Genomic DNA, 23,262 nt, shown 5'->3' on the forward strand with positions numbered 1-23,262 from the left:
ACTGAATGTGCAGTAGGAGGTGGTGGGGAGGGGGTTTGGGGGGCTTTGGGGGGGCTTTGGAGGGTGTTTTGGGGTCTGGAGGGTCTGGAGGGGTGTCTTGGGGGGCTTGAGGGGGCTTTGGGGGGCTTTGGAGGGGAGTTTGGGGGTGCTGGGGGGTCTTGGGGGTGTCTTAGAGGGGTTTGAAGGGGTTTGAAGGGGCTTTGGAGGGGTTTAGGGGGTGTTTAGGTACTGAATGTGCAGTAGGAGGTGGTGGGGAGGGGGTTTGGGGGCTTTGGGGGGCTTTGGAGGGTGTTTTGGGGTCTGGAGGGTCTGGAGGGGTGTCTTGGGGGGCTTGAGGGGGCTTTGGGGGGCTTTGGAGGGGAGTTTGGGGGTGCTGGGGGGTCTTGGGGGTGTCTTAGAGGGGTTTGAAGGGGTTTGAAGGGGCTTTGGAGGGGTTTAGGGGGTGTTTAGGTACTGAATGTGCAGTAGGAGGTGGTGGGGAGGGGGTTTGGGGGCTTTGGGGGGGCTTTGGAGGGTGTTTTGGGGTCTGGAGGGTCTGGAGGGGTGTCTTGGGGGGCTTGAGGGGGCTTTGGGGGGCTTTGGAGGGGAGTTTGGGGGTGCTGGGGGGTCTTGGGGGTGTCTTAGAGGGGTTTGAAGGGGTTTGAAGGGGCTTTGGAGGGGTTTAGGGGGTGTTTAGGTACTGAATGTGCAGTAGGAGGTGGTGGGGAGGGGGTTTGGGGGGCTTTGGGGGGGCTTTGGAGGGTGTTTTGGGGTCTGGAGGGTCTGGAGGGGTGTCTTGGGGGGCTTGAGGGGGCTTTGGGGGGGCTTTGGAAGGGAGTTTGGGGGTGCTGGGGGGTCTGGGGGTGTCTTAGAGGGGTTTGAAGGGGTTTAAGGGGCGTTTAGGGGGTGTTTAGGTACTGACTGTGCAGTAGGAGGTGGTGGGGAGGGGGTTTGAGGGGGCTTTGGGGGACTTTGGAGGGGAGTTTGGGGGTGCTGGGGGGTCTGGGGGGTGTCTTGGAGGGGTTTGAAGGGGTTTAGGGGGGGTTTAGGTACTGAATGTGCAGTAGGAGGTGGTGGGGAGGGGGTTTGGGGAGGGCTTTGGGGGGCTTTGGAGGGGGTTTTGACCTGTCGGTGACCCCATGACCTCTTGGTGACCTGTCGGTGACCCCGTGTCCTCTCTGTGACCCTGTGTCCTCTCTGTGACCCCGTGACCTCTCGGTGACCCCATGTCCTCTCTGTGACCCCGTGACCTCTTGGTGACCTCTCTGTGACTCCATGACATCTCGGTGACCCTGTGACCTCTCGGTGACCCCATGTCCTCTTGGTGACCCTGTGACCTGTCGGTGACCTGTGGGTGACCCTGTGACCTCTCTGTGACCTGTCGATGACCCCGTGTCCTCTCTGTGACCCTGTGTCCTCTTGGTAACCCCGTGTCCTCTCGGTGACCTGTCGATGACCCCGTGTCCTCTCAATGACCCCGTGACCTCTCGGTGACCTCTCGGTGACCCCATGACCTGTCGGTGACCCCGTGTCCTCTCGGTGACCCCATGACTTATCGGTGACCCCATGTCCTCTCCATGACCCCATGTCCTCTCAATGACCCCGTGACCTCTTGGTGACCTCTCGGTGACCCCGTGACCTGTCGGTGACCCCATGTCCTCGCTGTGACCCCGTGTCCTCTCTGTGACCCCGTGACCTCTTGGTGACCTCTCTGTGACTCCATGACCTCTTGGTGGCCCTGTGACCTGTCGGTGACCCCGTGTCCTCTCGATGACCCCATGTCCTCTCTGTGACCCCATGACCTCTCGATGACCCCATGTCCTCTCGGTGACCCCATGTCCTCTCGGTGACCCCGTGACCTCTCGGTGACCTGTCGGTGACCCCTGGGTGACCCCGTGACCCCTGGGTGACCCCCAGCGGCCGGGCCGTGGCGTGGAGCGCTGCCAGGCCTCGCTGCTCTCGCCCCATTTCCTGCTGACGGCCGCTCACTGCTTCGGGCCCGAGGATCTGCCCCAGTGGGTCACCGTGGCTGTGGGTCAGTGTGGGGGGTCCTGGGGGTCGATTTGGGGGTCTCTGGGAGCTGGGAGGGTCCTGGGGATCAGTTTGGGGGGGTCCCAAGGGTCAGTTTGGGGGGTCCCTGGGGTCAGTTTGGGGGTCTCTGGGAGCTGGGAGGGTCCTGGGGATCAGTTTGAGGGTCCCAGGGGTCAGTTTGGGGGTCCTGGGAGTCAGTTTGGGGGTCTCCAGCAGCTGAGGGGTCCCAGGGATCAGTTTGGGGGGGTCCCAAGGGTCAGTTTGGGGGGTCCCTGGGGTCAGTTTGGGGGTCTCTGGGAGCTGGGAGGGTCCTGGGGATCAGTTTGAGGGTCCCAGGGGTCAGTTTGGGGGTCCTGGGAGTCAGTTTGGGGGTCTCCAGCAGCTGAGGGGTCCCAGGGATCAGTTTGGGGGGGTCCCAAGGGTCAGTTTGGGGGGTCCCTGGGGTCAGTTTGGGGGTCTCTGGGAGCTGGGAGGGTCCTGGGGATCAGTTTGAGGGTCCCAGGGGTCAGTTTGGGGGTCCTGGGAGTCAGTTTGGGGGTCTCCAGCAGCTGAGGGGTCCCAGGGATTAGTTTGGGGGGGTCCCAAGGGTCAGTTTGGTGGTCCCAGGGGTCAGTTTGGGGGTCCTGGGGGTCGATTTGGGGGTCTCCAGCAGCTGAGGGGTCCCAGGGATCAGTTTGGGGGGGTCCCAAGGGTCAGTTTGGGGGGTCCCTCGGGTCAGTTTGGGGGTCTCTGGGAGCTGGGAGGGTCCTGGGGATCAGTTTGAGGGTCCAGGGGGTCAGTTTGGGGGTCCTGGGAGTCAGTTTGGGGGTCTCCAGCAGCTGAGGGGTCCCAGGGATCAGTTTGGGGGGGTCCCAAGGGTCAGTTTGGTGGTCCCAGGGGTCAGTTTGGGGGTCCTGGGGGTCGATTTGGGGGTCTCCAGCAGCTGAGGGGTCCCAGGGATCAGTTTGGGGGGGTCCCAAGGGTCAGTTTGGGGGGTCCCTCGGGTCAGTTTGGGGGTCTCTGGGAGCTGGGAGGGTCCTGGGGATCAGTTTGAGGGTCCCAGGGGTCAGTTTGGGGGTCCTGGGAGTCAGTTTGGGGGGTCCCGGGGGTCAGTTTGAGGGTCCCGGAGGTCAGTTTGGGGGTCCTGGGAGTCAGTTTGGGGGTCTCCAGCAGCTGAGGGGTCCCTGGGGTCAGTTTGGGGGGTGCAAAGGGTCAATTTGGGGGTCTCTGGGAGCTGGCGGGGTCCTGGGGATCAGTTTTGGTGGTCCCAGGGGTCAGTTTGGGGGTCCTGGGGGTCGATTTGGGGGTCTCCAGCAGCTGAAGGGTCCCAGGGATCAGTTTGGGGGGTCCCAAGGGTCAGTTTGGGAGTCTCCAGCAGCTGGGGGGTCCCTGGAGTCAGTTTGGGGGTCTCCGGGAGCTGGGAGGTCCCGGGGGTCAGTTTGGGGGGGTCCCGGGGGGTCAATTTGGGGGTCTCCAGGAGCTGGGGGGGTCCCTGGCGTTAGTTTGGGGGGGTCCCAAGGGTCAGTTTGGGGGTCAGTTTGGGGGTCAGTTTGGGGGTCTCCAGCAGCTGGGGGGTCCCTGGGGTCAGTTTGGGGGGTCCCGGGGGTTCGATTTGGGGGTCTCCAGGAGCTGGGAGGTCCCGGGGGTCAGTTTGGGGGGGTTCCTGGGGTCAGTTTGGGGGGTCCCTGGAGTCAGTTTGGGGGGGTCCCAGGAGCCAGTTTGGGGGAGTTCCTGGGGTCAGTTTGGGGGGTCCCAGGAGCCAGTTTGGGGGAGTTCCTGGGGTCAGTTTGGGGGGTCCCAGGAGCCAGTTTGGGGGATTCCTGGAGTAAATTTGGGGGGTCCCGGGGGGTCAATTTGGGGGTCTCCAGCAGCTGGGGGGTCCCAGGGGTCAGTTTGGGGAGGTTCCTGGGGTCAATTTGGGGGGGGTTCCCGAGGGTCAGTTTGGGGGGGTTCCTGGGGTCAATTTGGGGGGTCCCAGGAGCCAGTTTGGGGGGTCCCAGGAGCCAGTTTGGGGGAGTCCCAGGAGTCAGTTTGAGGGGGTTCCTGGGGTCAATTTGGGGGGTCCCAAGGTTCAGTTTGGGGGTCTCCGGGAGCTGGGAGGTCCCTGGGGTCAGTTTGGGGGGTCCTGGGGGGTCAGTTTGGGGGTCTCCGGGAGCTGGGAGGTCCCGGGGGTCAGTTTGGGGGGGTCTCCGTTGAAGGGGGCGGGGGGATGCTCTCGGGGAGGGGTGTGGGAGGGGTGGTGACGCCCCCGCCCCCGCAGGTCCCGGCGTGCAGCGGCCGGTGTCGCGGCTCCACACCCACCCCGGCTTCCAGCTCGGGGGGCGCAAACACCGGGGGGTCCCCGAGTTCTACGATTACGACGTGGCGCTGCTGGAGCTGGATCGGGCCGTGAGACCCTCCCCCACGCACCGGTCAGCGGTGGGGGGGCTGGGGGGGGCGTGGGGGGGGGTTTGGGGGGGTTTGGGGGGTGGGGATGGGGGTGGGGGGGCTGTTTGAGGGGGGTCTGGGGGGGGTCTGGGGGGGTCTAGGAGGTGGGATTGGGGGGTGAGAGTTGTTGTTTGAGGGGGGTCTGGGGGGGTTTTATGGGGTTGGGGGGATCTGGGGGGATCTGGGGGGTGGGATTGGGGTGGGGGGGCTGTTTGAAGGGGGTCTGGGGGGTCTGGGGGGGTCGTGGGGGTCTAGGGGGTGGGATCGGGGGATCTGGGGGGGTCGGGGGGGTTTTATGGGGTGGGGTTGGGATGGGGGTGCTGTTTGAGGGGGGTCTGGGGGGGTCTGGGGGGTGGGGTTGGGGGTGGGGGGGCTGTTTGAGGGGGATCTGGGGGGGTTTTATGGGGTTGGGGGGGTCGTGGGGGGTCTGGGGGGTCGGGTTGAGGGGTGAGAGGGTTGTTTGGGGGGGATCTAGGGGGGGTTTGTGGGGTCTGAGGGGGTCTGGGGGTTGTTTGAGGGGTTTATGGGGTCGTGGGGGGGGTTTGGAGGTGGAATTGGGGGATGAGGGGGTTGTTTGGGGGGTCTGGGGGGTCTGGGGGGGTCTGGGGGGTTTTATGGGGTGGGGGGGCTGTTTGAGGGGGGTCTGGGGGGGTTTTATGGGGTTGGGGAGGGTCTGGGGGGGTCTGGGGGGGCGTGAGGGGGTCTGGTGGAGTCGGGGGTGGAGTTGTGGGGTCCATGGGGTTGTTTGGGGGTGTCTGGGGGGGTTTCATCGTGTTGGGGGGTCCGTGGGGCTGTTTTGGGGGGCTTGTGGGATTGGGGAGGGGTCTGTGGGGCAGTTTTGGGGGGGTCTGTGTGTATATGGGGGGGGTCTGTGTGGTGCTGAGACCCCCCCCTGTGCCCCCCCCAGCCCCCTCTGCATCCCCTGTACCCAGAGCGCTGCCCAGGCCCTGCGGCTGCCCCCCGAGAGCAGCAGCTGCCAGGAGCACCGTGAGACCCCCCGGGACCCCAGACCCACAACTGACCCCCAGACCCACAACTGACCCCCCCACAGACCCCAGACCCACAACTGACCCCCCAGACCCATAACTGACCCCCCAGACCCATAACTGACCCCACAGACCCCAGACCCACAACTGACCCCCCAGACCCACAACTGACCCCCCACAGCCCCCAGACCCATAACTGACCCCCCACAGACCCCAGACCCACAACTGACCCCCCAGACTCATAACTGACCCCCCAGACCCATAACTGACCCCACAGACCCCAGACCCACAACTGACCCCCCAGACCCACAACTGACCCCCCACAGCCCCCAGACCCATAACTGACCCCCCAGAGACCCCAGACCCACAACTGACCCCCCCAGATCCACAACTGACCCCCCAGACCCATAACTGACCCCCAGACCCACAACTGACCCCCCACAGCCCCCAGACCCATAACTGACCCCCCTAGAGACCCCAGACCCACAATTGACCCTCCCAGACCCACAACTGACCCCCCACAGCCCCCAGACCCACAATTGACCCCCTTGTTCCCCCAGAACCCCCCCAAAAGCCCCCTCTGACACCCCCCCAGGACCCCCTTGACCCCTTGGTGACCCTGACCTTGACCCCTTAATGACCTTGACCCTGACCCCTCGTTCCCCCAACCCCCTGACCCCCGTGACCTTGACCTCAGGTGACCTTTGCCCCCTCCCCAGGCCGCCTCCTGCTCCCTGAGAAGACCCTCGAAGCCTTTTTCGTCTCCCCCCGTGGCCCCAACGAGCTGCTGAGGCAACGTGTCCACATCAAACTGGGGGGGCAGGTGGGGGTCCCCCACATCTTCCTGATCCCCCCAAATCCCCCTGATCCCCCCCACATCCCCCTGACCCCACCACATCCCCCTGACCCCCCCAAATCCCCCTGATCCCCCCCACATCCCCCTGATCCCCCCCACATCCCCCTGACCCCCCCCAAATCCCCCTGACCCCCCCAGATCCCCCTGACCCCCCCCAAATCCTTCTGACCCTCCTCCACATCCCCCTGACCCCCCTCAAAATCCCCCTGACCCCCCCCCCAAAAAAAATCTCTCTGACCCCCCAAATCTGGGGGGAGGGTGTGGGGGAGCCCTGAGGGGTCCCTGGGGGGGGGTCCAAGTGTGGGGGTGTCCTGGGGGGGTCCCTGGGGGGTGTTCCAAGTGTGGGGGTGTCCTGGGAGGGGGTTCCAGTGTGGGGGTGTCCCTGGGGGGGGTTCCCAGTGTGGGGGTGTCCCTGGGGGGGTCCCTGGGGGGGTTCCAAGTGTGGGGGTGTCCCTGGAGGTGTCCCTGGGGGGGTTTCCAGTGTGGGGGTGTCCTGGGGGGTCCCTGGGGGGGGGGGTTCCAGTGTGGGGGTGTCCCTGGGGGGGTCCCTGGGGGGGTTCCAAGTGTGGGGGTGTCCTGGGGGGGTCCCTGGGGGGGGGGTTTCCAGTGTGGGGGTGTCCCTGGGGGGTCCCTGGGGGGGGTTTCCAGTGTTGGGGTGTCCCTGGGGGGGTTTCCAGTGTGGGGGGTCCCTGGGGGGTCCCTGGGGGGGTTCCAAGTGTGGGGGTGTCCTGGGGGGGTCCCTGGGGGTGGTTTCCAGTGTGGGGGTGTCCTTGGGGGGTCCCTTGGGGGGGGTTCCAAGTGTGGGGGTGTCCTGGGGAGCTTTCCAGTGTGAGGGTGTCCTGGGGGGGTTTCCCTGTGTGGGGGTGTCCTGGGGGGGTCCCTGGGGGGGTTTCCAGTGTGGGGGTGTCCTGGGGGGTCCCTAGTGTGGGGGTGTCCTGGGGGGTTTTCCCAGTGTGGGGGGGTCCCTGGGGGGGGTTTCCAGTGTTGGGGTGTCCCTGGGGGGGTTTCCAGTGTGGGGGGTCCCTGGGGGGTCCCTGGGGGGGTTCCAAGTGTGGGGGTGTCCTGGGGGGGTCCCTGGGGGTGGTTTCCAGTGTGGGGGTGTCCTTGGGGGGTCCCTTGGGGGGGGTTCCAAGTGTGGGGGTGTCCTGGGGGGCTTTCCAGTGTGAGGGTGTCCTGGGGGGGTTTCCCTGTGTGGGGGTGTCCTGGGGGGGTCCCTGGGGGGGTTTCCAGTGTGGGGGTGTCCTGGGGGGTCCCTAGTGTGGGGGTGTCCTGGGGGGTTTTCCCAGTGTGGGGGGGTCCCTGGGGGGGGTTTCCAGTGTGGGGTGTCCCTGGGGGGGTTTCCAGTGTGGGGGGTCCCTGGGGGGTCCCTGGGGGGGTTCCAAGTGTGGGGGTGTCCTGGGGGGGTCCCTGGGGGTGGTTTCCAGTGTGGGGGTGTCCTTGGGGGGTCCCTGGGGGGGGGTTCCAAGTGTGGGGGTGTCCTGGGGGGCTTTCCAGTGTGAGGGTGTCCTGGGGGGGTTTCCCTGTGTGGGGGTGTCCTGGGGGGGTCCCTGGGGGGTGTTCCAAGTGTGGGGGTGTCCTGGGAGGGGGTTCCAGTGTGGGGGTGTCCCTGGGGGGGGTTCCCAGTGTGGGGGTGTCCTGGGGGGGGTTTCCAGTGTGGGGGTGTCCCTGGGGGGGTCCCTGGGGGGGTTCCAAGTGTGGGGGTGTCCCTGGAGGTGTCCCTGGGGGGGTTTCCAGTGTGGGGGTGTCCTGGGGGGTCCCTGGGGGGGGGGTTTCCAGTGTGGGGGTGTCCCTGGGGGGGTCCCTGGGGGGGTTCCAAGTGTGGGGGTGTCCCTGGAGGTGTCCCTGGGGGGGTTTCCAGTGTGGGGGTGTCCTGGGGGGTCCCTGGGGGGGGGGTTTCCAGTGTGGGGGTGTCCCTGGGGGGGTCCCTGGGGGGGTTCCAAGTGTGGGGGTGTCCCTGGAGGTGTCCCTGGGGGGGTTTCCAGTGTGGGGGTGTCCTGGGGGGTCCCTGGGGGGGGGGTTTCCAGTGTGGGGGTGTCCCTGGGGGGTCCCTGGGGGGGGTTTCCAGTGTTGGGGTGTCCCTGGGGGGGTTTCCAGTGTGGGGGGTCCCTGGGGGGTCCCTGGGGGGGTTTCCAGTGTGGGGGTGTCCTGGGGTGTCCTGGGGGGGGTTTCCAGTGTGGGGGTGTCCCTGGGGGGGTCCCTGGGGGGGTTCCAAGTGTGGGGGTGTCCTGGGGGGTCCCTGGGGGGGGGGTTTCCAGTGTGGGGGTGTCCCTGGAGGTGTCCCTGGGGGGGTTTCCAGTGTGGGGGTGTCCTGGGGGGTCCCTGGGGGGGGGGTTTCCAGTGTGGGGGTGTCCCTGGGGGGTCCCTGGGGGGGGTTTCCAGTGTTGGGGTGTCCCTGGGGGGGTTTCCAGTGTGGGGGGTCCCTGGGGGGTCCCTGGGGGGGTTCCAAGTGTGGGGGTGTCCTGGGGGGGTCCCTGGGGGTGGTTTCCAGTGTGGGGGTGTCCTTGGGGGGTCCCTGGGGGGGGGTTCCAAGTGTGGGGGTGTCCTGGGGGGCTTTCCAGTGTGAGGGTGTCCTGGGGGGGTTTCCCTGTGTCGGGGTGTCCCTGGGGGGGTCCATGGGGGGGTTTCCAGTGTGGGGGTGTCCTGGGGGGTTCCCAGTGTAGGGGTGTCCTGGGGGGGGTTTCCAGTGTGGGGGTGTCCCTGGGGGGGTCCCTGGGGGGGTTCCAAGTGTGGGGGTGTCCCTGGAGGTGTCCCTGGGGGGGTTTCCAGTGTGGGGGTGTCCTGGGGGGTCCCTGGGGGGGGGGTTTCCAGTGTGGGGGTGTCCCTGGGGGGGTCCCTGGGGGGGTTCCAAGTGTGGGGGTGTCCTGGGGGGTCCCTGGGGGGGGTTTCCAGTGTTGGGGTGTCCCTGGGGGGTCCCTGGGGGGGGTTTCCAGTGTTGGGGTGTCCCTGGGGGGGTTTCCAGTGTGGGGGGTCCCTGGGGGGTCCCTGGGGGGGTTCCAAGTGTGGGGGTGTCCTGGGGGGGTCCCTGGGGGTGGTTTCCAGTGTGGGGGTGTCCTTGGGGGGTCCCTGGGGGGGGGTTCCAAGTGTGGGGGTGTCCTGGGGGGCTTTCCAGTGTGAGGGTGTCCTGGGGGGGTTTCCCTGTGTGGGGGTGTCCCTGGGGGGGTCCCTGGGGGGGTTCCTGGGGGGGTTTCCAGTGTGGGGGGTCCCTGGGGGGTCCCTGGGGGGGGTTTCCAGTGTTGGGGTGTCCCTGGGGGGGTTTCCCTGTGTGGGGGTGTCCTGGGGGGTTTTCCCAGTGTGGGGGTGTCCCTGGGGGGGTCCTTGGGGGGGGGGGTTTCCCAGTGTGGGGGTGTCCCTGGGGGGGTCCCTGGGGGGTCCCTGGGGGGGGTGTTCCAGTGTGGGGGGTCCCTGGGGGGTCCCTGGGGGCGGTTTCCAGTGTTGGGGTGTCCCTGGGGGGGTTTCCCTGTGTGGGGGGTCCCTGGGGGGTCCCTGGGGGGGGTTTCCAGTGTTGGGGTGTCCCTGGGGGGGTTTCCCTGTGTGGGGGGTCCCTGGGGGGGGTTTCCAGTGTGGGGGTGTCCCTGGGGGGTCCCTGGGGGGGTTCCCAGGGGTCTGACTGCCCCCCCAGCGGGGTCCGTGCGAGGCCGACGCTCTGCGGGCGCCGCTCTACGCCAACGTGTCGGCGCTGGACGACGTCGTCACGCCGCGGTTCCTGTGCTCCGGCGGCACCGAGCCCGAGGTGGATCCCAACGCCTGCCGCGGTCAGTGCTCCCACTACGCACCAGTACAGACCAGTACAGACCAGTACGGGCCAGTACGGGCCGGTACGGGCCAGCATAGAGCAGTAATAGACCAGTACGGACCAGTACAGACCGGTATAGAGCAGTACATAGACCAGTACGGGCCAGTACGGGCCAGTACAGACCAGTACGGGCCAGCATAGATCAGTATGGGCCAGTATAGAGCAGTAATAGACCAGTACGGACCAGTACAGGCCAGCATAGAGCAGTAATAGACCAGTACAGGCCAGTAGAGACCAATGCAGGTCAGTACTGACCAGTATAGAGCAGTAATAGACCAGTACGGACCAGTACCGGCAAGCATAGAGCAGTATGGGCCAGTATAGAGCAGTAATAGACCAGTATGGGCCAGTATGGACCAGTACGGGCCAGTACAGGCCAGCATAGAGCAGTATGGGCCAGTATAGAGCAGGACATAGACCAGTACGGACCAGTAGAGACCAGTATGGACCAGCATAGATCAGTATGGGCCAGTATAGAGAAGTAATAGACCAATACGGGCCAGTACGGACCAGTACAGGCCAGTACAGAGCAGTAATAGACCAGTACAGGCCAGTACAGACCAGTATAGAGCAGTATGGGCCAGCAGAGACCAGTATGGGCCAGTTACCCCTTCCCCCCACCAGTACCCCCCAGTATGGTCTGTGGCCATCCCAGTTCATCCCAGTGACCCCCCACAGGTGACTCTGGGGGTCCCCTGATTGTCACCAGAGGGAAACGTCACTTCCAGGTGAGGGGGGGCACTGGGGATACTGGGAGGGACTGGGGGGGGTCAGTGGGGATATTGGGGGGTACTGGGAGCTCACTGGGGGTACTGGGGGGGGTCACTGGTGTAACTGGTGCCCCGCAGGTGGGGGTGGTGAGCTGGGGGGTCACTGGGGGTTACTGGGGGGTCACTGGGGGTTACTGGGAGGTCACTGGTGTCACTGGTGCCCGCAGGTGGGGGTGGTGAGCTGGGGGGTCACTGGGGGTTACTGGTGGTTACTGGGAGGTCACTGGTGTCACTGGTGCCCGCAGGTGGGGGTGGTGAGCTGGGGGGTCACTGGGGGTTACTGGGGGGTCACTGGGGGGTCACTGGGGGTTACTGGGAGGTCACTGGGGGTCACTGGGGGTTACTGGGAGGTCACTGGTGTCACTGGTGCCCGCAGGTGGGGGTGGTGAGCTGGGGGGTCACTGGGGGTTACTGGTGGTTACTGGGAGGTCACTGGTGTCACTGGTGCCCGCAGGTGGGGGTGGTGAGCTGGGGGGTCACTGGGGGTTACTGGGGGGTCACTGGGGGGTCACTGGGGGTTACTGGGAGGTCACTGGGGGTCACTGGGGGTTACTGGGAGGTCACTGGTGTCACTGGTGCCCCGCAGGTGGGGGTGGTGAGCTGGGGGGTGCTGGAGAGTCACTGGGGGGTCACTGGTGTTACTGGTGCCCGCAGGTGGGGGTGGTGAGCTGGGGGGTCACTGGGGGTTACTGGGGGTTACTGGGGGGTCACTGGGGGTTACTGGGAGGTCACTGGTGTCACTGGTGCCCGCAGGTGGGGGTGGTGAGCTGGGGGGTCACTGGGGGTTACTGGGAGGTCACTGGGGGTTATTGTGGGGTCACTGGGGGGTCACTGGGGGTTACTGGGGGGTCACTGGTGTCACTGGTGCCCGCAGGTGGGGGTGGTGAGCTGGGGGGTCACTGGGGGTTACTGGGGGGTCACTGGGAGGTCACTGGGGGTTACTGGGGGGTCACTGGTGTCACTGGTGCCCACAGGTGGGGGTGGTGAGCTGGGGGGTCACTGGGGGTTACTGGGAGGTCACTGGGAGGTCACTGGTGTCACTGGTGCCCGCAGGTGGGGGTGGTGAGCTGGGGGGTCACTGGGGGTTACTGGGGGGTCACTGGTGTCACTGGTGCCCGCAGGTGGGGGTGGTGAGCTGGGGGGTCACTGGGGGTCACTGGGGGTTACTGGGGGGTCACTGGTGTCACTGGTGCCCGCAGGTGGGGGTGGTGAGCTGGGGGGTCACTGGGAGGTCACTGGGGGTTACTGGGGGGTCACTGGGAGGTCACTGGGGGGTCACTGGTGTCACTGGTGCCCGCAGGTGGGGGTGGTGAGCTGGGGGGTCACTGGGGGTTACTGGGAGGTCACTGGGAGGTCACTGGTGTCACTGGTGCCCGCAGGTGGGGGTGGTGAGCTGGGGGGTCACTGGGGGTTACTGGGAGGTCACTGGTGTCACTGGTGCCCGCAGGTGGGGGTGGTGAGCTGGGGGGTCACTGGGGGTTACTGGGGGGTCACTGGGAGGTCACTGGGGGTTACTGGGGGGTCACTGGTGTCACTGGTGCCCGCAGGTGGGGGTGGTGAGCTGGGGGGTGCTGGACGTGTGCCGCCAGCCTCGGGCTCCCCCCTACGCCCGCGACTTCCACGTCGGGCTCTTCGAGGTGCTGCCCTGGCTGCGGCAGCAGCTGCACGAGGACGTGGCCTTCCTGCCTGACACCCCCTGAAACACCCCAAAAACACCCCAAAATGGGGCATAAACACACCAGAACCAGCCTCTGACGTGGCTCTTCCTGCCTGACACCCCCTGAAACACCCCAAATCACCCCAAAACGGGGCATAAACACACCAGAAACACCCTGACGTGGCTCTTCCTGCCTGACACCCCCTGAAACACCCCAAAAACACCCCAAAATGGGGCATAAACACACCAGAACCAGCCTCTGACGTGGCTCTTCCTGCCTGACACCCCCTGAAACACCCCAAATCACCCCAAATCACCCCAAAACGGGGCATAAACACACCAGAACCAGCCTCTGACGTGGCTCTTGCTGCCTGACACCCCCTGAAACACCCCAAATCACCCCAAAAACACCCCAAAACGGGGCATAAACAAACACACCAGAAACACCCTGATGTGGCTCTTCCTGCCTGACACCCCCAAAAACACCCCAAATCACCCCAAAACGGGACATAAACACACCAGAAACACGCTGATGTGGCTCTTCCATCCTGACACCCCCAAAAACACCCCAAATCACCCCAAAAACACCCCAAAACGGGGCATAAACACACCAGAAACACCCTGATGTGGCTCTTCCTGCCTGACACCCCCTGAAACACCCCAAAATGGGGCATAAACACACCAGAACCAGCCCCTGATGTGGCTCTTCCATCCTGACACCCCCTGAAACACCCCAAAATGGGGCATAAACACACCAGAAACACCCTGACGTGGCTCTTGCTGCCTGACACCCCCTGAAACACCCCAAAACACTCCTGGAGGGGTCCCTGGAGTGATTTGGGGATCCCTGGGTAGGTTTTAGGGGTCCCCTGGGGAGATTTAGGTCCATTTGAGGGACTTTTGGGGGTCCCTGGGGAGATTTGGGGGTCCCTGGGGAGGTTTAGGGGTCCTTGAAGGTGTTTTGGGTGTCACTGGGGTGATTTGGGGGTCCTGAGGGCATTTTGGGGGTCCCTGGGGTGACTTAGGGGTCCTTGAGGAGCTTTTGGGGGTCCTTGGGTGGGTTTTGGGGGGTCCCTGGTGTGATTTAGGGTTCCTTGAGGGACTTTTGGGGATCCCTGGGGAGATTTGGGGGTCCCTGGGGAGGTTTTGGGGGTCCCTGGGGAGATTTGGGGCCGTTTGAAGGAGTTTTGGGGGTCCCTGGGGTGATTTAGGGGTCCTTGAGGGACTTTAGGGGTCACCTGAGGAGATTTGGGGGTCCTGAGGGCATTTTGGGGGTCCCTGGGGTGACTTAGGGGTCCTTGAGGAACTTTTGCGGGTCTTTGGGTGGGTTTTGGGGGTCCCCTGAGGAGATTTGGGGCTGTTAGAAGGAGTTTTGGGGGTCCCTGGGGTGCTTTAGGGGTCCTTGAGGGGCTTTTGGGGGTCCTTGGGTGGGTTTTGGGGGTCCCTGGTGTGATTTAGGGTTCCTTGAGGGGCTTTTGGGGATCCCTGGGGAGATTTGGGTCCATTTGAGGGACTTTTGGGGGTCCCTGGGGAGATTTGGGGGTCCCTGGGTAGGTTTTAGGGGTCCCCTGGGGAGATTTGGGTCCATTTGAGGGACTTTTGGGGGTCCCTGGGGAGATTTGGGGGTCCCTGGGTAGGTTTTAGGGGTCCCCTGGGGAGATTTGGGTTCATTTGAGGGACTTTTGGGGGCCCCTGGGGTGCTTTAGGGGTCCTTGAGGGGGTTTTGGGGGTCCTTGGGGAGATTTGGGGGTGCTGAGGGCATTTTTGGGGTCCTTGGGGTGATTTAGGGTTCCTTGAGGGACTTTTGGGGATCCCTGGGGAGGATTTGGGGGTCCCTGGGGAGGTTTTAGGGGTCCCCTGGGGAGATTTGGGTCCATTTGAGGGACTTTTGGGGGTCCCTGGGGTGCTTTCGGGGCTGTTTGTGCCTCCCTTGGTGGGTGGATTTGTGTCTCCCTGCTGCAGTTTTGGGTCTCCCTGAGATGTTGGGGGGCTCCCTGCTGGATTTGGGGGGTTTCAGAGATATCACATGACCAATACATTTGGGGGGAGGGGGGGTCTCCAGCCCCTTCCCCCCCCTTTTATTGCCCCCCAAAAAGATCCTCGTTGTAGACGACCTGCGAGCGCTTGTCGCGGTGGGAACCTTTGGCGCTGTTCTTCACGGCTGGGGAAGGGAAAGGGGGGAGCACACACATAGAAAAAGGGGGGGGGGAGGGGTTAAACATTTAGGGGTGACCCCCAAGCCCCCCAAAAAAGCCCCTTCCCCAAATTCATTCCTCACCCAGAGACCCCCAGAGCGACTTCCCCGTGGCGGCGTCCAGCAGCGGCTGCTTGCGGGCGATGCTCACGCGGAGCTGCACGTCCTGCACCACGGCCCCGTTCAGCTGGGGGGGGGGAGGGGGTTTGGGGGGGTCCTGAACCCCAAAATCCACCCCTGGGGAGCCCCCAAACTCCAAGGGGAGCCCCCAAACCCCACAGGGAAACCTCGATCCCCTCTGGGATCCTCAAACCCAATGAGGAGCCCACAAAGGCCTCTGGGAGTCCCATCCCCTGTTCAGCTGGGGGGGGGGAGGAGGAGGGGGTTTGGGGGGCTCCTGAACCCCAAAATCCCCCCCTGAGGAACCCCCAAACTCCAGAGGGAGCCCCCAAACCCCATAGAGACACCTTGAGCCCACCTGGGGGGCTCAAACCCAATGGGGAGCCCACAAAGGCCTCAGGGAGTCCCATCCCCTGTTCAATTGGGGGGTGGGGAGGGGGTTTGGGGGGGTCCTGAACCCCCAAATCCCCCCCCGGGGAACCCCCAAACTCCAAGGGGAGCCCCCAAACCCCACAGGGAAACCTCGACCCCCTCTGGGATCCACCCAATGGGGAGCACACCAAGGCTAGAGAGAGTCCCATCCCCTGTTCAGCTAGGGGGAGGGGAGGGGGTTTGGGGGGGTCCTGAACCCCAAAATCCACCCCTGGGGAGCCCCCAAACTCCAAGGGGAACTCCCAAACCCCAGAGAGACACCTTGACCCTCCCTGGGGGGCTCAAACGCAATGGGGAGCCCACAAAGGCCTCAGGGAGTCCCATCCCCTGTTCAATTGGGGGGTGGGGAGGGGGTTTGGGGGGGTCCTGAACCCCAAAATCCCCCCCTGGGGAGCCCCCAAACTCCAGGGGGAGCCCCCAAACCCCAGAGAGACACCTTGACCCCACCCAGGGGGCTCAAACCTAATGGGGAGCCCACAAAGGCCTCAGGGAGTCCCATCCCCTGTTCAGCTGGGGGGTGGGGAGGGGGTTTGGGGGCTCCTGAACCCCAAAATCCCCCCCTGTGGAGCCCCAAATTTCAGAGGGGACCCCCAAACCCCACAGGGCTCCTCCAAACTCCCCCAGGACCCTCAGAGACCAAACTCCCCCCAGGACCCTCAGAGACCCCCGCTGAGCCACTCAGGGACCCCCCAGATCTCTCTGAGCAGCCCCCAAATAGTTGTCAAGGACCCTCCAATCCCTCCCAGGACCCCCAAAATACCCCCCAGGGACCCCCAAATTCCCCCCAGGGACCCCCAAAGTCCCCTCCCAGGGACCATCAAATCCCCCCCCAGGGACCCCCCAAAGTCCCCCCCAGCTGCCCCCCAACCTCGGCCATGGCCTGATCTGCTGATTCCATCTTCTCAAAGGTGACGAAGGCGCAGCTGGGGGGCAACCGGGGGGTTTGCGGGGGGCTGGGACTCGGTAGCCCCTCCCCCCTGCACCATAGCCCCTCCCCCTGCCCCATAGCTCCTCCCCCTGCCCCATAGCCCCTCCTCTCACCCCATGGCCCCAGCCCTGCCCCATAGCCCCTCCCCCTGCCCCATAGCCCCTCCCCCTGCCCCATAGCCCCTCCCCTCACCCCATAGCCCCTCCCCTTCCCCATAGCCCCTCCCCTTCCCCATAGCCCTTCCCTCTGCCCCATAGCCCCCTCCCCCTGCCCCATAGCTCCTCCCCTTTACCCTATGGCTCCTCCCCCCTGCCCCATAGATCCTCCCCCCTGCCCCATAGATCCTCCCCCTGCCCCATAGCCCCTCCCCTCACCCTATAGCCCCTCCCCCTGCCCCTATAGATCCTCCCCCTGCCCCATAGCCCCCTCCCCTCACCCTACAGCCCCTCCCCCTGCCCCATAGCCTCCTCCCCTTTACCCTATGGCTCCTCCCCTCACCCTATAGCTCCTCCCCTGCCTCATAGCTCCTCCCCTCACCCCATAGCTCCTCCCTGCACCCCATAGCCCCGTCCTCTTGCCCCATAACCCCACCCCCTTTGCCCCAAAGCCCCCCACCGCCCCATAACCACGCCCCCTTGCATCAAGCCCCGCCCCCCTTGCAACTCAGCCCCGCCTATTTGATACGAAGCCCCTCCCACCGCCCCAGGCCCCGCCCCTTTGCTCTGAAGCCCCTCCCACCGCCCCATAGCCCCGCCCCCTTTGCGCCGAAGTACCTCCCACAGCCCTATAAGCTCCGCCCCTTTGCGCCAAAGCACCTCCCACCGCCCCATAGCCCCGCCCCCCTTTGCGCCAAAGCACCTCCCACCGCCCCATAGCCCCCGCCCCCTTTGCTCCGAAGCCCCTCCCACCGCCCTATAGCTCCGCCCCCTTTGCTCCGAAGCCCCTCCCATCGCCCTCCCAGGCCCCGCCCCCCTTTGCTCCGAAGCCCCTCCCACCGCCCCAGGCCCCGCCCCTTTGCTCCGAAGCCCCCTCCCACCGCCCCAGGCCCCGCCCCCTTTGCTCCGAAGCACCTCCCACAGCCCCAGGCCCCGCCCCCTTTGCGCCAAAGCACCTCCCACCGCCCCAGGCCCCGCCCCCTTTGCTCCGAAGCACCTCCCACCGCCCCCAGGCCCCGCCCCCTTTGATCCGAAGCCCCTCCCACCGCCCCAGGCCCCGCCCCCTTTGCGCCGAAGCCCCTCCCACCTCCCCATAGCCCCGCCCCTTTGCCCCATAGCCCGCCCCCTTGTTACAAAGCCACTCCCACATCCCATAGCCACGCCCCCTTTGCTCCGAAGCCCCTCCCACCTCCCCATAGCCCCGCCCCTTTGCTCCGAAGCCACGCCCCCTTTGCTACGAAGCCCCTCCCGCCTCCCCATAGCCCCCGCCCCTTTGCTCCGAAGCCACGCCCCCTTTGCTACGAAGCCCCTCCCGCCTCCCCATAGCCACGCCCCTTTGCTCCGAAGCCACGCCCACTTTGTGCTGAAGCCCCTCCCACCCCCATAGCCCCGCCCCTTTGCTCCGAAGCCCCTCCCACCCCCATAGCCCCGCCCCTTTGCTCCGAAGCCCCTCCCACCTCCCCATAGCCCCGCCCCCTTTGCTCCGAAGCCCCGCCCCCGGCCCCAGGCCCCGCCCACTTGCGGGGGCTGTCCATGGCCAGGTCGATGATGGCTCCGAAGGGGCCGAAGGCTCCGCGCAGCAGCTCGGGGCTCAGCTCCGGCCCCGCCACGTACAGGGTGTTGCCCTTGCGCGGGGGGCGGCGCTCGGGGAACGAGTCGGACCCTGCCCAGGGGCACACGGGGGTCAGGGCACCCTCCCAGTGCCCCCCAGGACCCCTCCAGTGCCCCCCAGTGCCTCCCAGCCCCCAGGACCCTCCCAGTGCCCCCCAGCATCCTCCCCAGTGCCCCCCAGGACCCCTCCAGTGCCTCCCAGTCTCTCCAGGACCCTCCCAGGATCCCCCCCAGTGCCTCCCAGCCCCCAGGACCCTCCCAGTGACCCCCAGGACTCCCCCAGTGCCTCCCAGTCCCTCCAGCGCCCTCCCAGTGCCTCCCAGCCCCTCCAGCACCCTCCCAGTGCCTCCCAGCCCTCCCAGGACCCCCCCAGTGACTCCCAGCCCCCCCAGGACCCCTCCCAGTGCCCCCCAGCACCCCTCCAGTGCCTCCCACACCCCCCAAGACCCCCTCCAGTGACTCCCAGCCCCCTTCCAGTGAATCCCTGCACCCTCCAGTGCCTCCCACACCCCCCAGGAACCCCTCCAGTGACTCCCAGCACTCTCCAGTGACTCCCATATCCCCCAGGACCCCCTCCAGTGACTCCCAGCACTCTCCAGTGCCTCCCACACCCCCCAGGACCCCCTCCAGTGACTCCCAGCACCCTCCAGTGCCTCCCACACCCCCCAGGACCCCCCTCCAGTGACTCCCAGCCACCCCCCAGTGACTCCCTGCACCCTCCAGTGACTCCCAGACCCCCCAGCATCCTCCCCAGGTCCCCAGGACCCTCCCAGTGCCCTCCAGTGACTCCCAGCATGCTCCAGTGCCTTCCAGTGCCCCCTCAGGACCCTCCCCTCCTCCCCCCTCAGGCTCCCCTCTTACTTCTGAAGCCCCCCTCCCTGTCCCTGTCCCTGTCTCTGTCCCTGTCCCGGCCTCTGTCGTCTCCCTCTGCCTCAGTTTCCCACTCCAGGCGGCGCTCCCCTCGCTCAGGGGGGTCCCCACGGCCGCCCCCCCCCCTCAGGCTCCCGCAGCCGCTCGCTGGCACTGACGAAACTGGGGAGGGAAGGGTTAAAAGTGAGGGGAGGGGACACCCCTCCTAGACTCAGGGGACCCCCCCCAAACTGAGGAGAGCCCCCCCAAATCGAAGGGATCCCCCCCAAAGACTCAAAGGGGGGGGTTCACTCACCTCTCGTAGAGGGATTTGCGCTGAGGGCGGCGTGACTGGGGAGGGGGAGGGAGGGGAATGAGGGGGGGTCCTCAGTATAAGGAGCCCCCCCCAAAAGAAGAGGCTCCTCTCAATAGAAAAGAGCCCCCCCCAAAATGAGGGACTCCCCCCCAAAATGAGGGACCCCCCCCCCAAACCCAGGAGACCCCCCTAAACTGACAGTCCTCTGAGTCAAAGGGATTGGCTCCAAAGTGAGGGGTTCCCCCCAAACCAAAGGACCCCCCCCAAATTGAAGGGACCCTCACAGATCTAGAGGACCCCCCCCAAACTGAGGAGACCCCCCCAAATTGAAGGGATCCCCCCCAAACTAAAGGAATTCACCACAGAGGCAATCTCTTCAAATCCAAAGATCCCCCCCAAAATAAGGGGTTTCCCCCAAAATGAGGGGTCTCCCCCAAATCAAAGGAGCCCCCTCAAATTGAAGAGACCCCCCTCAGAACCAGGAGACCCCCCCCAAACCGACAGGACCCCCCCAAAATGAGGAGGGGGCTCAGGAACCTCCTGGGAGTCGTCGTCGGCCGAGATGCTGCGCTGGAAGGGCTGGAAAGTGGGGGTGGGGCCCTTCTCGGGGTCCTGGGGGGGGAAGAAATGAGGTGAGGGGGGGGTCCCCAAAACCCTGACACCCCTTCTTTGGGGTTTGGGGGGGGAGTTGGGGGGGTCTTGGGGGCCCTGAAGGGGTCTGGGGGATAGATTGGGGTTATAGAGGGTTGGTGGGGTCAGGGGAGCACTGGGGAGAAGGGGAGGGGGTTTAGGGGGGGTCTTGGGGAATTTGGGGGGTCTAAAGGAAGGTGGAGGGGTCTGTGGGGATTTTGGGGGGCTCCAGAGGGGCTTCAGGGTGGGGTTTGGGGGTTCAGGGCTGAGGGAGGTGGGGTGACGTGGGACTGAGGGACTCAGGGTGGCACAAAGGTGACCTGGGAGGGGGTGTGAGGGAATTTGGGGGGCTCCTGAGGATTTGTGGGGTCTCTGGAGGGTCTGTGGGAGTTTTGGGGGGTCTGGGGAGGATTTTGGGGGGTCTGTGGGGATTTTAGGGGACTCCAGAGGGAGAGTTTGGGGGTTCAGGGCTGAGGGAGGTGGGGTGACGTGGGACCGAGGGACTCAGGGTGGCACAAAGGTGCCCTGGGAGGGGGTGTGAGGGGATTTGAGGGGCTCCTGAGGATTTGGGGGGCTCTGGGAGTCTGTGGGAGTTTTGGGGGGTCTGGGGAGGGTTTTGGGGGTCACCTTGAGCTTCCCCTCCAGCGTCCTGGAGCGTTTGAAGCCCGAGTTCTTGTTCTCAGCTTTGATGGCGCTGATGGCGCCGGATTTGACCAGGAGCTTCGCCTGCTCCGTGGCCGTGGCTGTGTCCACAGGGGGCTGGTCTGACATGGCTGGGGGGGCACAGGGGGCACAATTTGGGGGAGAGGGGGTCAGAATTAGGGGAGGGGGCATCAAACCCCGGGGGGGACCCCAAAAAACACGACCTCAAACCCCCATTTCCATCCTCTTTCCCATCATACAACAGCAGCTCAAACCAGCACCTAAAGGGTTAATGGGGTTTGGGGACCCCCCCCACAGGCAATTTTGGGGGGGGGGGCGTCAGTGTGGGGGTGCAGATGGTGGGGGGGGCCTTAAAGCCCAGGGGGGACCCCAAAAATACGACCCCCCCCCCTTTTCCCATCCCCTCTCCCATCATTCAACAGCAGCTCAAACCAGCACCTAAAGGGTTAATGGGGTTTGGGGACCCCCCCCACAGGCAATTTTGGGGGGGGGACGTCAGTTGGGGGGTGCAGATAGTGGGGGGGGGCGTTAAAACCCAGGGGGGACCCCAAAAACACGACCCCCCCCCCTTTTCCCATCCCCTCTCCCATCATTCCACAGCAGCTCAAACCAGCAGCTAAAGGGTTAATGGGGTTTGGGGACCCCCCCCAGCCCCTCCCCCACCTCTGGGAACCCCTCCCCAATGTTTTGGGGTCCCCCCCCCGTGTTTTGGGGTCCCCCCTCACAGCGTTTGATGCCCCCCTGGCTGCTCTGGCCCGAGGAGCTCTGCTGCTTCTTCAGCGCCAGCAGCGCCTTTTTCTGGGGGGGCAATGGAAAGGGGGGGCTCAGGACCCCCAGAGAGCACCCCCAGAGCACCCCAAACCCACACAGACCCCCAAACCCCACACAGACCCCCAGAGAGCACCCCCAGAGCACCCCCAAACCCACACAGACCCCCAGAGAGCACCCCCAAACCCACACAGAGCTCCCCAAACCCACACAGACCCCCACAGAGCCCCCCCAAACCCACACAGAGCCCCCCAGAGCACCCCAAATTCACATAGAGCCCCCCAAACCCACACAGACCACCCTAAAGCCCCCAGAGCCCCCCAAACCCCCTGAGGCCCCTCAAAGCCCCTTGAGTTCCCCCCAAAGGCAACTAAAACCCCTCTAAAGGCCCCCAAAGCCCCCCCAAGCCCCTCTAAACCCCCCTGAAACCCCTCTAAAGCCCCTCTATGGCCCCTAAAGCCCCCCCAAACCCATCTGAGACCCCTCAAAGCCCCTCGAGCCCCACCAAAGCCCCCAAAGCCCCCTCAAACCCCCCCAAAGGCCCCCCAAGCCCCCCCCAAAGGCCCCCCAAGCCCCCCTCCCACCTTCTTCCTGAGCTTGGCGAAGCGCTTCTGCAGCGCCTCCTCTTCCTCCGTGAGCGCCGGCGGCAGCGCCAGCATTTCGGGGGGCTGCGTGTGGGGGCGATGGGCACACGCGGGGGGGGTTCCCGGGGTGGGGGGTCGCGGGTGGGTTTTTGGGGGGGTGAAACCCGGCGGTTTGGGGTGAGGAGAGGCAAGAGGCGCCGGCCCAGAGCGCACCGCGGCTCCTCCGGCGGGCTTCGCTTCCTCCGCATCACGCGACCCTCGGCGCCGCCGCTGATTGGTGGAGAGCGGGAAAGCGAGGTTGTGATTGGTGGAGACGCGGCGGTGCGTGAGGGTGAAGGGAGAAGCTCCGAGTCGGCCCCTCTTGCCAGTACTTCCGCCCGGTGAGCGTTTAGCGGGCGCTGATTGGTTAGAAGAAAGGCGGGCTCTGCTCTGATTGGTCGGCTTGCCCAGCGCTTCCGCCCGGCCTCTGAAGCGGGGATCGGTCGGCGGCGCCATGGAGATGGAGCGGATGGGTGAGGGGGGCTGTGGGGGGTCCCAGGGGTCGGGGAAGGGGGAAAACGAGCTGGGAGGGGAGAGGGAGGTGGGTTTGGGGGGTCTGGGGGTGCTCAGGGGGTCCTGAGGGGGTCTGGGAGAGTCCAAAGGGGTCGTGGGGGGGGCCTGAGGGGGTCAGGGGGGTCCCAAGGGGGCGAGTGAGGGGTCGTGGGGGTCTGGGGAGGGGTCTGAGGGAGTCCAAAGGGGTGGTTGGGGCAGTCAGGGGGGTGGTTGGAGGGGGTTGTTGGGGTCTGGGGGGGGTCCTGAGGGGGTCTGGGAGGGTCCAAAGAGGTCATCTGGGGCCCTGAGGGGTCGTGGGGGGGTCAGGGGGTCCCCAGGGGGGCGGATGAGGGGTCGTGGGGGTCTGAGGGGGGTCATAAGGGGGTCAGGGGGGGCGATTGGAGGGGTTGTTGGGGTCTGGGGGGGGTCCTGAGGGGGTCTGGGAGGGTCCAAAGGGGTCGTGAGGGGCCCTGAGGGGTCATAAGGGGGTCGGGGGGGCGGGTGAGGGTTGTGGGGGTCCGAGGGGGATTTGAGGGAGTCCAAAAGGGTCGTGGGGGGGGTCAGGGGGTCCCCAGGGGGGCAGGTGAGGGGGGTCGTGTGGGGTCTGGGGGGGGTCCTGAAGGGCTCTGGGAGAGTCCAAGTGGCTCGTGGGGGGGGGTCCTGAGGAGTCCTTGGGGTGCCAGGGGGGTCCCAGGGCTGGGTTTGGGGGTGTTGGGGGGGTCTTTGCGGGGTCTCTGTTGCTCGAGGGGAGCTTGGGAGAGGTTTTGGGGGGTCAGCAGGGGGTCCCTGAGCCCTCCCCTCGCCCCCTCCCCAGCCGTGGCCCCCCCCAGCCCCCGCTGGCTGCCGCTGGCGCTGCTGCAGTTGGGCTGCGCCGGGCGCTTCGAGGCGCTGACGGGACCCCCAGGGGGGGGCAGGAGCCCCCCCCTCCCGGGCCACGGTGAGGAGACCCCCCCCCAAACCCCATTTAACCCCCCCCAACCCGTCTGACCCACACAGGACCCCA

General features: G+C 65.7%; 2 protein-coding genes across 2 annotated transcripts in view; one reads left to right on the forward strand and one right to left on the reverse strand.

Moving 5' to 3' along the window:
- The window catches only part of LOC133629593 (complement factor B-like), a 30,518-nt gene extending 17,864 nt beyond the window's left edge, over positions 1-12,654 (forward strand). Inside the window, exons 13-19 of the mRNA XM_062020248.1 lie at positions 1,897-2,014; positions 4,250-4,400; positions 5,324-5,403; positions 6,122-6,225; positions 9,878-10,010; positions 10,730-10,779; positions 12,369-12,654. Coding sequence (XP_061876232.1) covers positions 1,897-2,014; positions 4,250-4,400; positions 5,324-5,403; positions 6,122-6,225; positions 9,878-10,010; positions 10,730-10,779; positions 12,369-12,521 — 789 coding nt within the window. The 3' untranslated portion in view covers positions 12,522-12,654. The remainder of the gene's footprint in view (positions 1-1,896; positions 2,015-4,249; positions 4,401-5,323; positions 5,404-6,121; positions 6,226-9,877; positions 10,011-10,729; positions 10,780-12,368) is intronic.
- Positions 12,655-14,556: 1,902 nt separating this feature from the next.
- On the reverse strand, positions 14,557-21,965 carry NELFE (negative elongation factor complex member E). Its single transcript, XM_062020242.1, is given in 11 exon segments — positions 14,557-14,639; positions 14,757-14,859; positions 16,093-16,147; positions 17,826-17,970; positions 18,780-18,912; positions 18,914-18,950; positions 19,084-19,118; positions 19,621-19,695; positions 20,341-20,486; positions 21,102-21,174; positions 21,729-21,965. Coding segments are annotated over 11 exon segments (960 nt in total). The 5' UTR covers positions 21,804-21,965.
- Positions 21,966-23,262: the final 1,297 nt, after the last annotated feature.

The sequence above is a fragment of the Colius striatus genome, unplaced genomic scaffold, assembly GCF_028858725.1.
Source record: "Colius striatus isolate bColStr4 unplaced genomic scaffold, bColStr4.1.hap1 scaffold_86, whole genome shotgun sequence".
NCBI lineage: Eukaryota > Metazoa > Chordata > Aves > Coliiformes > Coliidae > Colius > Colius striatus.